The following is a 15,753-nucleotide window of genomic DNA, read 5'->3' as shown; positions in this document are numbered from 1 at the left end:
CGCTTGTTAATTTTTAGTAATGTACAACAGTTTTTTTTTTTTTTTAAATCAACATATATAGTAGTACAATGCTTCCTCACTTATCGGACCATGTTAGGCAAGCTATTTTTGTAATTATGTCCGAATAAGAACATAACATTTATTTTGTTTTAATATATCTATTTACTATTGTGCAAAGCATATAATAAACCGCAACTAAATTTTCTTGTATTTTAATTAATTTTCATGTTTTTTAAGAAAACCAATCAATTAAAACAGAAAAAATAAACAGAAGATTTTGATAAAGTTTGAAACTAATTTAACAAAAACAAACTTACACCATCAAAAATAGTTTGTATTTATTTAAACTTTTTAAGTGAAAACACTGATTTTTTATGAAAAGTTTAAATTAACTTCTCTACTGAAACTGACTAGATAAGTGAGGACCAGATAAACAATTCACATTGTTTAAAAAATAATTATGTTAATTTAATAAAGATATACTACATTTTTAAGTTTTAGTATTGTTCTTTTCAATAATTTTTGCATTTAAAGTTGTAATCCTTCAAAGTTGTATAAAGTTTGATACATTTTTATAATAAAAATTTACTACATTAACTTTTTTTCAATGGTTTACTAATAAGTAAAAGTTTAAAGTAAAATTCATGAGTATTTTTGGAAGTTTTTTATAGTTTACACAATATTCTAGTTTTTCTAGGTTAACTTATTTTAAGTATGTGTTAACATTTAATCAAGCATCTAACTAGCCTAATTTTTACAGATATATTTTAAAAGAGGAGTTTATTCACAAAATATGAACAATATAAAAACAGTCAGGTAATTTTACGGAAAACTTTATCAACAGAATTTAATTTTAATTACTAAGTGTTTAGATACTTTCTCTAATTTTAATTTATTTTAAGAATTTGACTAAATTTGGAAAAGTAAAAGCTATTTATGAATTACTTTTCAAATTTCTTAAAATTAAAAAATTAAGACTTATGTCAACTCTTTTATCTTGATGTTGTATATTAGATATATATTTATTTAATTTTTACTGCTTGTATAAGAGTGTTTTGTTATTAAAGAAATTAAATAATAATTTACTTATATTGTTAGTAGAGTTCATGTGTTGTACATCTTCATATATTTAAATGTAATCTCAGGTATTAAATGTAATAATTTAACTGATGATTTGTTACAACACAATGCTTTTTAATCTTTTCTAAACTATTTTTGTTAAACTTATTTCAAATATTGTATATTATTTTAGTGACTATATTTTTAAATAATTAAACCATGTTTATCTAACAGTTGGTACCATGGTAACATTACGAGACACATTGCTGAAGCCTTGCTGATGTCAAATGGCCAAGAAGGAAGTTACTTGCTGAGAGACGGATCTGATCCAAAGACTTATTCAATATCAGTAAGGTATGTTTTTTTGATAATCCGATGTTTAGTAAATTTTAGAATTTGTATTTAAATCTTAGTAGACTTAATAAAGTTCTTCAATTAGTAAAATACGAATAAGAACCTGTAATTACTTTTGTTTGTTTAATGTTTATTGTATTGTATTATTTTATTTAATAATTTATCCTTTTTTATTTTTTCAAAATGTTTGATCACACCAAATTGATCATCAGATTGATAATCAATTTGGTGTGATCAAACGGTATTTTAACTTGAGCTTGTCCATGGCATACTAAAGTTAAGGCTTAGGCTCTAAAGACTTTTGCTGACGTTTCGTTTTTTAGTTTAAAACTGAAATGATTAAAATTAAAATTAAACTTAAAGTTTTTTCATTAATTGTTGGATTGTACTTTTTTAAGCTTGCTACCAATTACAATATCTTATTTGCATTTATTTATCAACTTGTAATTTTCAGTCCTCAAATTATGTTATAGAAATGGATTATTTCTACATCTTTTTATAGTTTTTTAATGTAGTTAAAATAATCTTTTTTTTTTTTAAAGCCTTGTTTTCGAGTTAAAAAATTTTATTAACGCTTAAAAAATTTACTCAAATATTTATTTTTATTATATACGTTTTTAATTGATAAAAATATGAATGCCTTCTAAGTTTTCTGATAAAAAGACTGTTCATTTACAAAAAGTTTTGCTTAAATAAAAATAAACTACTTGAGTGTCCGAGTAAAAAGATATATAAATTTCTTAATGTTTTTTTTAATTATGAAAAAAGTTTAGTAGCTGGGTCAAAAAGTCAAAGTGTAGAAAAGTATACTTCATAACTTTCCTACTAAACATTTTAGAAATAAGTTGCAGTCAATGTTTTTTTTTACCATTTGAATCCTATACTTTTATTTTTGTTTTAAATTTAACTAAAAGGGATTTTTATCTTTTGAATTAATTGGTTTGATAGGTAAATAACCATTTAAATTATAGCAAACACTAACTATAAACAAAGCGCATATAATGTTTTTAGTTTTAGGAAAAGCTCCACTTAATACTTTAATACTTTTTTCTTTGTTTATTTTGAAGTTTATCTCATTATGTTTTATTTTAGCATACAAATCAAAATACTGTTTAAGATACCCATCAATATATATTACTCTCCTTTTTGTATATGATGTTGTATTTAATATTTAAAATGTAATATTTTATTACTGTAATGTTAAAATATTATTAATATATATTTGAATTTTTTTAGTTGTTTGAGCTTTCATAGACTATGTTATAACCAAAAGTTTAGATTTTACATAGGTAGTTATTTTTGTTAAAACCATGTAAAGTTTTCTAAGTACTTGAAATTTTAATATTTTTTTAAATTCAACACGCGACAAAATTAGTTTTTTTTTACATTTTTAAAAACCACAGGTTGATATCTTTATAAACTTTTAAAGTCCTACGATAGTTGAATAAATTTGTTAAAACTGAATTATTATGTTAAGCTGTTCACATAAGATTTATGTGTTAAAAGTAATAATGCTAGAAAATTAAGTTACACTCTTTGTTAAGTATGACTTTTTATTTTTTGTTTAAAGATAATTTTATAGCTCATTGCAATCACTGATTAACTTTATTTTGTGCATAATTTATGCACTCAAACTACATTGCTTTTTAATTTTACGAATATTTTAAAGAATTACTTTTAAACACTAATTACAAAACTCTAGTTTTCAATATTTGGTAAAATAACCATTTTTAAGGGGCAAAGAGTCTGTGAAGCACTTCAAAATAGAAAAACTTGATTCTGGATTCAAGTTTGGAATAACAAATTTCGACACTTTAGATTCACTGATCAGGCATTTCGCAAATCAACCGCTTTTGGGCGGTACTTCAGGTGATAAAGATTTTTGTGTACTTGCTTAAGTTTTTATGTTTAATTTAAAGTTTTTTGTAACCAAAAAGGAAAATATTTTAAATGGTTATTTTTTTAAATTACTACAACATTTTTATTTTAGATTTTTATGTGTTCGCAGAAATTGTTGTTAATTTGTTTGATCAAAAAAGAATTATTCAAACTTAAAATATTATTTGAAACAAACAAACGTATATCAAATGTTCAGAGTTGTTTATTTCTGGCAACCCTGCTCAGCAGTATTTTGTTTTTTAAACTTACCATTAACTAATTACCATTAACTACTTAACATAAATGTTGAAAAGTTTTTGTTTCTTTAAAACTGTTACGTACTGAAGGTAACAAAACATTCAGGTGTATTCGTCTTGTTGACCCACCCGTACCCGAAGACGGTGGAAGAACCCGACAATTACGAGAGCATAGTGCTGCAGTCAACTTACAGAAGCGGTGCCACTGAGAAGGATTTGGACGATCAGGCAAAAGCAAACTCGGTCAGTTTCAATTTTTTAGTTTATGTTGTTACATGCAAATTTAATTACGTTGCTTTAGTTTTAAGTTAAGTGATTCCAATTAATTGTTCAAGTTTGTTTTGCTCTGCAGCTAGCATCTAAAGAAGGGTTCTTGACAAAGTTGGGACAAATAAGGAAGAATTGGAAGACCAGATGGTTTGTACTGAACAAGTACGAACTCAGCTACTTTGCCGACAGAGGAGTTTGTTACTTGTCCTTTTGTTTTTAGAAGTTTACATGTACATAACAATAAATTTACGGAGTTAAAATGCGCACATTAATTATAAGATCACTTAAAAAATATTCTCTTGATAATACGTTTAACGAAAAGTTCCTTTTTGTAACTGCAAAGTAAAACTCAAGTTCGCATTAAACTGCAAGTCAATGTTCTTGCATAAGTAAACATCTACTTCTCACGAGTCATTTGATCAAATCAGAACTTTTACCGCAGAAAAAGAAGCCGATAAGGACGTTGAACCTGGAGGACTGTCAGGCGTGCTGCGCCGACGACACCACGGGCAGGAAAAACTGCTTGAGCCTGGTGTTTCCCGACAGGACGTGGTTCATGTACGCCACCACCGCCCAGGAACAGGAGGAATGGGTGTCCATCATCAAGTGGAAGATGGTGAGTTTTGGTCAATATGCAGGGTTGCCATAAAACCTGGAATCCTGGATTTTGACAATTCAGGCAAAAAAATGACAAAGAAAAACCTGCAATATTGTACAAAAATTGCTAAAAGACTCGAAAAAACTTAAATGTAAAACTACTTTTCATCTTCAAATGGTAAAATGGTGAGTTTGTTAATCTGGCAATTTAATGGTGAAAAGTGTAAGTTTGACGAGCTTGTTGTGCATTGTAAATGTGGGAATGAGTAAGTAATGAATCAGTGATTGCACAAATTAATAGTGAAAATAATATATGTATATTAAGTTGTTTTTAAATGTCAGAACATATTTTCGTATAAAGTAAGTATATGTTTTTTATTATCAAAGTTTATTAAGTGTTTTAAATTTTATAAAAACACTGTGTAGCTGCAATAACTAGATTTAATGTTTATCTAAGGTATAAGTTGTATGCTATAGCAACTTTGAATAAGTTTTATAAACTGTTCTTAAGAAAAAAATTAAATGTATTCAAACCAATGGCGTTTTTTTAATTATATTCTAATGAAATTTTTGGTCAGCAAAGCGTGAATTTTTAAAAAATTTAATTGCACTCTTTTTTTAGATAAACTCTAGCTTTTAAATAAAACTATGAATTTGTTTATTAAAGTTATAAGAAAATTACTATTTGGTTTTAAGATATATTGCAAAATTTGTTAAAATATTAAGACAAAGCTTCGTGCTAGTATTTCATGACCAAATAACTGTTAGGCTCACTTAAACTTAAAAATGTTTCAACATTTAATACACGTTTGTAACGATCAAACGGAAATTACTTTCTATTAGCATTTTCTTCTTGGCCTAATAGTTTTCTGCAATAGTACTTTTAATAAAACTTTTAAAGAGAAAATTTGCATGTATATTTTTTTTATCATATATAACAAAACAATTAATTGACATAATTATATAAAAAAATAACGTAAAGGTGAAACCTTTTAGTTAAAAGTATTAAAATAAAGACTATATTTTTGCTTAACTTTATAAAGAATAACCTTTTTTAATTATGTACTTGAAGAAATTTGTGTAATGGATTCTATTTTTAATTTTCTTTTCACCATAAACAGTTAATTAACTTTTTTTTTTAATTTTAACAGGAAGAGCTTAAAAAATTTTCTACGTGAAGAACTGAAATCAACCAAGGTACAAAGTTCTGATTTCAGCATTTTCGAATTTATCAAGTCACTTTATGAAATGTTGCAGTTTTTTATCAATATGCTCACAAAAACTTGTTGCAATTTTATTTTTCATTTCAATCTTACTTGCTTTTTTTACACCTGAGTTAAGTTTATTCGTTTTAAAATTTAACAATGTGTCTGTTTATACAGAAAACATGCTTTATTTTGTTTAAAAAAAATGTAACTGTTAATTATGGTTTAAACACCACCGCCTGAGGTGACTTATGGATTATGAGTAAAATTTATTTCTAACTACATTTGCCGCTCTTTTTTAGTTTAAATGTGAGCATTTATTTGCTTTGTTGCACTCCATTTTATATAAAGCCTTTTCCAGCTTTAGTATTTTACTTTTATGCATTTACATTCATTTTTAGTGTCTTAATATAGTGTCTGAATCGTGTATAAACGCATTTTATAGAATAATCCAAGTTTAAATTGATACGTTTTGTTTTATAAACATTAAAAGTAATGTTTTTGTTGGATTAGTACTGATTTTTCGCTTTCTCTGTTTTGTAGTGTATCAAAATAAAATTTATAATACGTAAGTTTTATTAATAATGGTTTTGTTTTATTACTCATATATAAGTTGCTTTTGAATTTTGTTTTAAGTGAATTTCGTTTCAAATATACATTTATGTTAGTACTTTTCAAAATTTAATTTCAATAGTTTGACTTTAGTGGTAATATTGAGAAATTAAACTTTGACTTACAAGATTATTTAACTTATCAGCATTTTTTAATTCTACAAATATTGAAATATTGTGAAAAGTTGAGAGTGTTCAAAAAGATTAAACATTTTTCAATTCTAAGCTTTTTCTTTTAGTTTTAAAAAATGTTAATAGCTTGTGTCAATGGATATTGACTAAAAAGTAAATAATTTTAAGAAATACTAATGAGCTAGTATTTATTATACTAAAGTGATAAAAATAACTTTCAATACACTTATAAACAACTTCACAAACAAGAAAAATATTTAATGCTGAGGGCATCAGATTCTTTGGTAACCACCTGATAGTAATGCCTGGATTTCCGCTGATGTTTTTTGGTGTGTGTCCGGTACGCGTTTGTATACGTACAAAATCTAAAAATAATAATATATAGTTATTTTTTATTATTTGTGATGTTAAAGTGTTTTGAGTGGTATACCGTTGTATAAATAAATATTCACGTCTTCGCAACTAAACTTTATAGCTGAGTAAATCAAACGAAAACTTAAAGAAACAGCTTACATTTACAATTTTATGATGATTTAAAGTATTACTGGCTAACTTATGTATATAAATCTGAAAGAAGTACTTATCAACAACTTCAACAGTTTTAGATTTAGTTTAATTATTTATGATTTGTAGCTTTTAGGATTATAGATAAAATAATTTATAATATTGAAAACAAAGGCAATAACCAAAAATAAAACAATTTATAAAATTACACTATATACTTGAAAATTATGTTTGCAAGACTATATAACAAATATAAAATTATAATTAATATTAGTTTGACCTGATGAATCCTAATAAGGACGAAACCGGTGGTAAATTTTTTCCGATACTATTGGTTGTCGTGTGGTGTAGTTTAGTACTTTTATAATTTTAACTTATGACGAAATCACATAGAAAAAAAATATATATAAATTGTTTTTTTTTTCTTGTAAAAATAAAGTAAAAAAAAAACATTTACAAGTTGTTCTTACTGTTTTAAAATCTTTTAAACTAATATTTTAACTCAAATCAGTAATAATTCAAAGATTAATTCATTGATGAAGAACAAACCTTTTTTTAAACTGTAGCTGGTAGTAATCTTTTATACAAAAGAATATATATTAATATACCACTGATCAAGCTGTTTTATCTTAATTTTGGAAAGCTAGTAGCGTGTTACTTTGATGACAATTTTTCAGATATACTGATTTTCTATGAATGCTTCGAAATAGAGTTTCCAGAATTCCAAAAATAAAGAGTTCTTAATAATGACTAAGCATTTGTTTCTAATAACTTAGAAATTAAATGCGTGAGTAGTTGCGTGTGTTCTTCTGATTGAAATCTGGCAAAAATGCTTCGAAGTGGATGAGGAAATTAGTTTTGTTGAAGTTGAAAATCAACATAATTTGTCTTCAAACACTTTCAAAAGAGTAAATTTAACTAAAAGGTTTTAATTTTTTTTAGTTTGGAACTAAAAAACATTTTGACTCTAATACCCCAGCTCAACTTTTAAACTAGATGAGTATTAAATTTGAAGTTTCCATTTAAAAATAATTTACAAAGCTGCTAAACAAGTTTTTTCAGTATAAAACTGGACATAAACTTATGAAAAAGATCAAATAAATACTTTTTTTTTGCCAAAGTTGAGGCAAGTAGCAAAAAATTGACTCCAATTTTAAATTTTAAATACTTTTTTATCTGTTCTAAAAAGTTAAATTAGATATTTGTGTTTTACCTTATTATAATTTTTAGTTAAGAATTATTAAAATTATATTCTATTAAATTTAAACATATACAGTTTAGATACTCAAATACTCTTTTTTTTCACTTATTTATACCTAATTTACAGTTTATCGCAGCCTTTAAAATTTATTATTTTTTAAATCTAAAATTTTTACAGATTTTTTTTTAATTTTTTTGTTGGGACAAGATAATCTTCAAACTTTTTTTATGTTTTAGTGGTCACCCTTATGATTGTATCTTATTTTGTTTGTACTTCTTTAACTATAAGTAACCATATGTCATAATTACCTTTAGGTAGGTTTATAACTTAACTAACCCTCACGAAATCAATTAAAAAATTTAAGAGCAACTATGTAAGAATTTTTTTTATGTGCGTTACCTTATTTTACCTTTTTACAAATTTTAGGTTCAGTTTATAGATATCACAAGACACTTTCAAAACTTGTTAAGCTCGTGGCTTTTATATCTTAGTAAAAAGAAATAGATAGATTTTTAGTTAAATATGTTATCGTTTTGTTTTAATAAAAATAATTATTTTCAAACCTTCGAAAAACAATATTTTAAGTTTTCATCTAATGTAATCATAAAGATAGGTTATACTTAATGCAATTTTTAATGCCTTCATGTTCTGAGTTTGTTTGTTATAAAGTTTACAGGCCATTTGTGATTTTTCCAAACTGATTTGATTCAATGTAGCTTTTTAGGACCATTTTTTGGTGCCACTGTTTAGGTCTATAAAATAGTAATAATAATTTTAGAACACTCTATCTGAATGAAAATCCCTGAAATATTTTTTTAAACACAAATTGTACTTCTTATAAAATCGAATAACAAATAAACGTTTATAGTTACTTAAAAATCCCGTAAGAGAACTTGTCTTAAAAATATAAAAATTTACCAAGATCAGAAAGACCGCAGTACACGGAATGAATGCAAATCCGTTGACGAGTTGCAGCAAGGTTGGAACCAGGAAGCAAATTATGGTGGCTGATAGGTAGAAGGTTATACTTGAAACCCACAACACGAGTGGACGCGACAAAAACGTGGACAGTTCGTTGGGAAGGACCAAGCATCCGGTCGTGGTGCCCGTCCCGAACGTTACTATCAAGAACCCTTTTGAAGTTTTTAGTTGATTGTTATAGAATATTATTTCTTAGATTTGTTTTCTATCTTTTGCAATTAACACATTTCGTAGTTTTTAAGTTTTTTTTAGTATTTTAAGTACATTTTTTTTTTTAAACGTATTTAATAGATACATAACCAATTTGACTTAAAGTCATTGTAAATTTATTTATGATTTTTTATTAAACTGTTTTTCCGCTTAAATTAATTCAAATTCTATCTTGGTTGCAACAGAAGAAAAACACAAACCTGACACCAAGCTGATCCAGCTTGGAAAATTGTAGTGAGGGAGCGAAGAGAGGGCGAGCAGAATCTGACCGATGACAACGAAAACACTGCTGCACAGAAACAGCTGTTTCGCTCCTTTTTTCGTCAACCAAAATATCAGTATTGGCTGCACAACCAACCCAAACACAAAGAGACCTGTTTATCAAGTTTAAAGAGTTTTGAGGTATGGTTAGAAAACATTTTATTCACTTTAATTTGAGTTTAATAGTAATTCAAAAGTAGCAGTTCAATAGTAGATTAATAGTAGCTATACTTACATTTATGAGAAGTATAAAGTAGAACTTTTTTAATTAGTTTTGAATATTCTAATGTGACTGTTCTTAAAAATTTTGAAAGCAGTTTTATTCGGAAAAGTTTTAATTTCTAACTTAATTAACTTTTTTAAAGTTTTGAATACTGAAACTATAAAAGTTTTTTTTTAAGCATTAATTTGTTGTAAACAAACACTTAAGTAAGTCAAATATTAGTAATTCAACTTTAAGTTTAGTTACTGTGAATAGTTTAAATTTGAGAATTCAATTTGATTTTAAATGTAATAAAAGTTGTAATAGTATAACCGATTATCTTATAAAAAGAATAGTTTATGTTTAAATCAAAGTTTGAAACAGTGTTTTTTCTTTGACAAACAATATAACACTTAGTTAAATAAATTTTGTTAAACTCATTCTTTATTTTTTATTTCTTAGATTTTTCTAGATTTTAAAGCAAACCTAATGTGTAGTAAGAAGTGTGTTGAGGCAAGACTCCAGCTTGTAAGAACAAATAGCTCGAATACAAGCTGAAAGATGTGAGCAGTGTTAGATGTCCACTGGCTGATAAAACAACCGAATATATAAGCTGCTTCTTATAACTCTCCACAGAAAGAATATCTTTAATGGTTGCTTTCTTGAGCTAAAGTTAATAAAGAAAAATTTTTACGAGGTATCTTATTTCTATTAATGAAAATAATCTATAAATTGTCAAGTGCTTTAAGTAGGAAGCGGTATTCTTTTATTAATATCGGCAAAATTATGTTTGAAATTTTTTTTTCACGGACCGGATTTGTAAAAAAATGTTTTCACCATCCACCGTTGTTTTAAGAACCATAATAAAAAATCAAAACAACCCTCTTAAATCTAAATAAATAAAAAACATTAAAAAATCACTACTATTGACTCAAAGATTAATTGAGAATTTATTTGTAAATATTTGTTAAACCAAACCTTTTATTTTTTTTGCACAAATTGTTTCAAGCTAAAAAACAAGTGGCGGACCGGTTCTGCGAAAAACCAATTTAAATTTCAAACTTATGCATACAAAATTTTCGAGCAAATAACTTTTTAATCATTAAGCAGTTTAGCAACCTATAGAACTTTTAATTAATAATGTAAACAACAAAAAATTAACTTAAAGCGAACAGAAACCTTCGCATCAATCATGATTTCGTCTCTGATCAAGTCATACTCATCTTTTATGACGCAATCAGGCACGGAAGAGTGTCTCAACGCGCGCAACACCTCGTAAGATCCTTCACACTTTTTCCCTTCACAGCTCAGTTCTTTTTGGATCATATAAGAGGGGGTTTCCCTCAGAAACGGGGTGAACACCAGCATGGCGAGGGGAAGAACCGAAGGGAGGGCGAATAGCAGCGGGAGTTTATCACGTGACCCGAGCGCCCACGGTTGCGACATGATCACACCGACGACCATGCCCATCTGAAGCGTGTAACCCTGGAAAATTAAAATGTCGATACTAGGGTAATAAATAAAACTTAAAAAATAACAAATTAGAAAGTTTGGTTCACACTTGAAAGGTTTAACTTATTAACCTGCAATCCTTGGAAAAAAGCTAGTTTGTTTCTCGTCGTCACTTCCGATATGTAGAGAGGAAGTGTGACGTAACTGATGCCCCTGGCCAGTCCCTGCAAGACTCTCGCTGCTACTAACACTTCATAGTTGGAAAAGCCGAACGCCACTGGCGACATCAGAATACTGGCAACGAGCCATATTGAATGGGTCAGGATAATATTTTGCCTTCGACTGTAAAGTTGATTTTGGGCTTATGTAGAACAAATAATGAAAAGTATGAAAAGAAAAAAACTGAAATAAAAAGAGCAAGTTGATTTTTTTCAAACTTGCACTTCTCAGTTATGTAAAAAGTATGTTGTTTTCAAAAAAGACTGTTTATGTGTAAAAACCTCAAGTACTGCACTGAGTAACGAGATATAATACAACCCAATCCGGCCCCAACATCAAAACCAACCTGACACAAATTTGCTATTTGACTTTGAAATTCAACTGTCGAAGTTAATGAAGTTCTTTTCTATTTAAGAAACATTTTTATAAATTGTATATTTAGTAGATAAATACAAAAATATTAATATTATTTTGATAGTTTAATCAAAAAAAAAAGCATGACTATTGTTTTCAAACTGTTTGCTGCTTTAATTATCAAAATTTCGAAGGTTTGTGTTGTTATTAAAACCGATACAAAATAAACTTTAGGTTTATCAATGATAAAATTTATAAAACTACGGATTAGTTAATTTACAATTAAACTAAATTTTCTAACTTTATTGAAATTTACAAATAACAAATTAATATAACAAAGGTTTAAAGTTAAATTTCATAGAACTCAAATGATCTAAATCTTAAATAATATTTAAATTATATGCAAAAGTAATAGTTCAAAATTTAGATATAACATCTTAATTGAAGTTTGAATTTGTAAACAATTTAAAAAATAGTATTACTAGAAATCAAAAAACTGCTTTAAGATTAAAAACTAATTCGGTAGATTTTAGGTACTCACTCTGTAAACTTCATCTATAAACTGCATAAGTGCTGGTTGAGAAGGATTTAGTATTGATAAACAGATTCCAGTGTGAGCTAAAGTTGTTATTTCCAACCACAAGATAGTAAATTTAGCCAATAAAGAATTGATCATGTTAGCTAACTGTTGTTCTAATTATTTTAAAGAATAATTGATAAAATATTGAATAGTTTAAATCTAAATAAACTTAGAAATTTCGTTTTATGCAAGAATTTTTTTTTCGGTAAAAAAAAATTGTTCTATTTTAATTCGTGTGTATAAAACCTTTGGTAGAAGATTAGATAAACCGTAGTAAATAACTTTCCTAATCAAACATACCATAAAGTTTGAGCTTACTGGATACTAGTTATGTACTTCAAGTTACCTTTTACACTGACTTGAAACAATTTAAAATTTAAATTCAGAAAAAAAAAACTCAAAACTTTTTTGAATAATATTTAAAACAACAAAAAAGAAATACTTAGCCTGAATTTAAAGGTCTGTAACTCAATTTTCATATTTTTGGATTTACCAACAAAAATTTTAACCAAAGTTTTTTAAAAGATTAATACATTGTAGATATAATTTTATATCAAATGATGATCTAATTAAATCGTATATAAATAGTCTTACTAGTAATAAACTAGTTTTAGTTTTAGGTTATAGAGAAGACTAGTACTTTTAAAAATAAAAAAGCAGTAATTAAAGTACCTTAACTAACAAGTTTTTTTTTTAAACTAGTTGAAGTAGTTAAGTGCAATAAAGACTTAAAAATATTATAATTTGAGATATTGTAAACATACGCTTAAAAACAATGATTATTGAAAATTTAAAGAGTTTTAAAAATATTAGAAAAGTAAAGAAAATAAACTTTATGATATTAATTCTAAATAATAATATTTAGAACATTCAAACAAACTACAAAAACTAAATTATAAAAATAAATCCAACTATATTACTAAAAAAGTTACAACACGTACAAAAGGTTTCGCTTCGGACTATAAAACATTTAATAAATAACTGCTGACTTAATACGTTTACAAATGTGCTGACACAAACATGTATAAAGACAATGAACATATTTGTTTCGGTTTGATTAAAGACTTTTTTTTAATCTAGGTATAAAGTTTTGCTTTTGTGTTGTATCAAAATACTTTATAAGATAAGGTATTATTTCCTTCGTATTGCAAGGTTAATTTTAATTCCAGCTTGAACGCATTAAAAAATAATGCATCAAGGTATTATGAATTATTAATTTATATAAAATGAAAAAAAGTTGATACTTTTACAACACAGAAAAATTGCGTATTTTATGCGTTAACAGTGTTTTACATATCATGGTTTACATTGTAGCATGAAGTTATTTTTTTAAACCAAAACCTTATTTTGTTAAACTGAGGGAAAAAAACGTGGTACTCATTCAAGCAAATAAATGCTTTAAATTCTGTTCAAGTAACAGTTGCTTTTTCTCAAACTTGAAACAATTTTAATGGAAACTAAACTAAGTTTAATAACTCTGCAAGTTGCTGAACAGTTCAAGAGTCAGCTTATCAATGAAGTAGAAAATAAACTTAGAACCTCTGTAGGACCACAAAGTCTAAGCAGAACGAAAATAGGCAAAAAGTGGCATTTAAAGCTCCAAAAAGATGAAACAGGCGTAAAGAAAAAACCAATTGCAAAAATAAGGATTCCAAAAAAAGACTACGAAATTCCAAAGTCTATAAGAAAATAACAAGAATTATTTCAGCATGAGGACTTATTTATTATGTTTTCAAAAGTTTTTTTTATTAAACGTCAGGAAAATTAGTTTAATCTACACGATTCATCTACAAGAAATAATTCAATATTTTAACGCAGTTTTTTTTAACTGTTTCAATACATTTTCTTTAAAGTTTTATTAATTTTTCAGTATAATTACAAAATTAATGCAGAGTGTTATAGAGAAGTGAAAGTTTAAAAATAACAATATAATTATGCATTTATTTTGTGCTGAATTCGTTTAATATTTATTCAATTGCTTAAAAGTAGACTGATTTGATTAAAATAGGTTTTGTTTACAGCAATGTTTAAAAATAGCTTCTAATGGTTATCTTTAAACTAAAAACGTTTTCTTTTCAAATAAAAGTTTGCTCTATAATTAATAATCCGTTTACTTTTTTTTCATATAAAACTTTTTGTAGATTTATAATATTGCTCTTAATAAGTGCTAATTTTTTTTTTCAATAATTTTTTCTAAATAAAAACTTATAACAATTTCACACAGAATTATTATAAAAATGTGTAAGTTATTATTCGATATTGATTGATTATTAGCCTACACGATTTATGTTCGGTACTTATCAATCATTTAGTAGTATTGTTATGATTTATTAAAATCGCTGAATTTTTTTTGTTTAACAATAAACACAGCTGTATACAAATGACAGTTTTTTAATATAATCAGTTTTTACTTTGAGATTTGTCTAAACTCTTCGATATAAATTCAAATAATAAAGATATAAAGCACAGTTTAAGAGTTTTTTTTTAAGCTTCACGTTAGAGATCACATTATTGTGTTTTAGAAAAAAATCGTGCAAATTTTATTGATAAAACTGTGTTTGAAATACAAAATAACCATAGATTTAATATAGACTATTACCACGCTTTATTTTATACAACTGTCACAAAACACAACAAATAATAATTTTACTGAACTAAATCATTTTTAAAACCCACTTTACACAAGTTTGTTGTCAAATGGTACAAGTTAAAGAAAAAATTTGATATAGAGAATTATTTTATACATAACTAATTCTTAAAAAAATGTTATCTGCGCAACTGATTTTTTACTGTCTTACTTCATTAGTTTTCATGTTGTTGAAAAAATTCTAAATATTTTACTTAACAACACTAAACATTTTAAAATAGTTATTAGTTTTATAGCTCATAAACTTAAAGTAAAAAAAAACATAATAGTTTAAATCAAGATATTGTTTCACAATTTGAAATGTTTTGTAGATAGTTCGCTTTGTTTTTAATTAAAACTTTTTTAACACTTTTTTTATTTCTATAATAATTATATTGAAATTAAGCAAAAATAGCTCAAAAGTTTACTTAAGATGATGTAGTTTTTTTTTTGGTTTCTAAGCTTAAAGTTACAAACTATTAATAAGCTAATCATAAACGATTTTGCTTAAAATATTTTTCAAAATACTTTAGTTTTAGTTTTGATTTGAACTAAATTAGTTACTTAAAAGTTACTAGTAAATAAAAAAAAAATTCAACAGTAGTAAACAAATTACATATTATAACATGTAAATATTGATTTTTGTACAAAAAACTTTTTTAAGTTAGACATTCACAGCATTTTTAAACAACAAGTAAAAATATGTTGTTTTTATGGTTTTTAGTCTAAGAAAAATTGTTATGCATTGAAATACAAGATTATGGTTTCAAAAAATATAAATCTATCTAATAACTTACTTT

General features: G+C 25.9%; 2 protein-coding genes across 2 annotated transcripts; one reads left to right on the top strand and one right to left on the bottom strand.

The window, feature by feature from the left end:
- The first annotated feature begins 764 nt into the window (after positions 1 to 764).
- Positions 765 to 6,148, top strand: LOC145849981 (dual adapter for phosphotyrosine and 3-phosphotyrosine and 3-phosphoinositide-like). The gene is made up of 7 exons (XM_082955109.1): positions 765 to 816; positions 1,294 to 1,413; positions 3,149 to 3,282; positions 3,655 to 3,791; positions 3,901 to 4,011; positions 4,261 to 4,434; positions 5,567 to 6,148. Exons 1-7 carry the CDS (start codon positions 794 to 796, stop codon positions 5,591 to 5,593), a joined length of 726 nt encoding a protein of 241 aa, XP_082811235.1. The 5' UTR covers positions 765 to 793; the 3' UTR covers positions 5,594 to 6,148.
- A 487-nt stretch (positions 6,149 to 6,635) lies between these two features.
- LOC145828678 (solute carrier family 2, facilitated glucose transporter member 7-like) lies at positions 6,636 to 12,423 on the bottom strand. Its single transcript, XM_082936433.1, has 8 exons — positions 12,289 to 12,423; positions 11,675 to 11,799; positions 11,306 to 11,516; positions 10,902 to 11,207; positions 10,209 to 10,389; positions 9,460 to 9,633; positions 8,987 to 9,201; positions 6,636 to 6,728 (listed from the first exon to the last, which is right to left on the bottom strand). The coding sequence occupies exons 1-8, from the start codon at positions 12,421 to 12,423 to the stop codon at positions 6,636 to 6,638; spliced, it is 1,440 nt and encodes a 479-aa protein (XP_082792559.1).
- Positions 12,424 to 15,753: the final 3,330 nt, after the last annotated feature.

The sequence above is a fragment of the Thalia democratica genome, chromosome 2 (assembly GCF_965202585.1).
Source record: "Thalia democratica chromosome 2, ktThaDemo2.hap1.1, whole genome shotgun sequence".
Classification (NCBI taxonomy): Eukaryota; Metazoa; Chordata; class Thaliacea; order Salpida; family Salpidae; genus Thalia; species Thalia democratica.
This window is presented reverse-complemented; position numbering and strand designations above follow the sequence as displayed.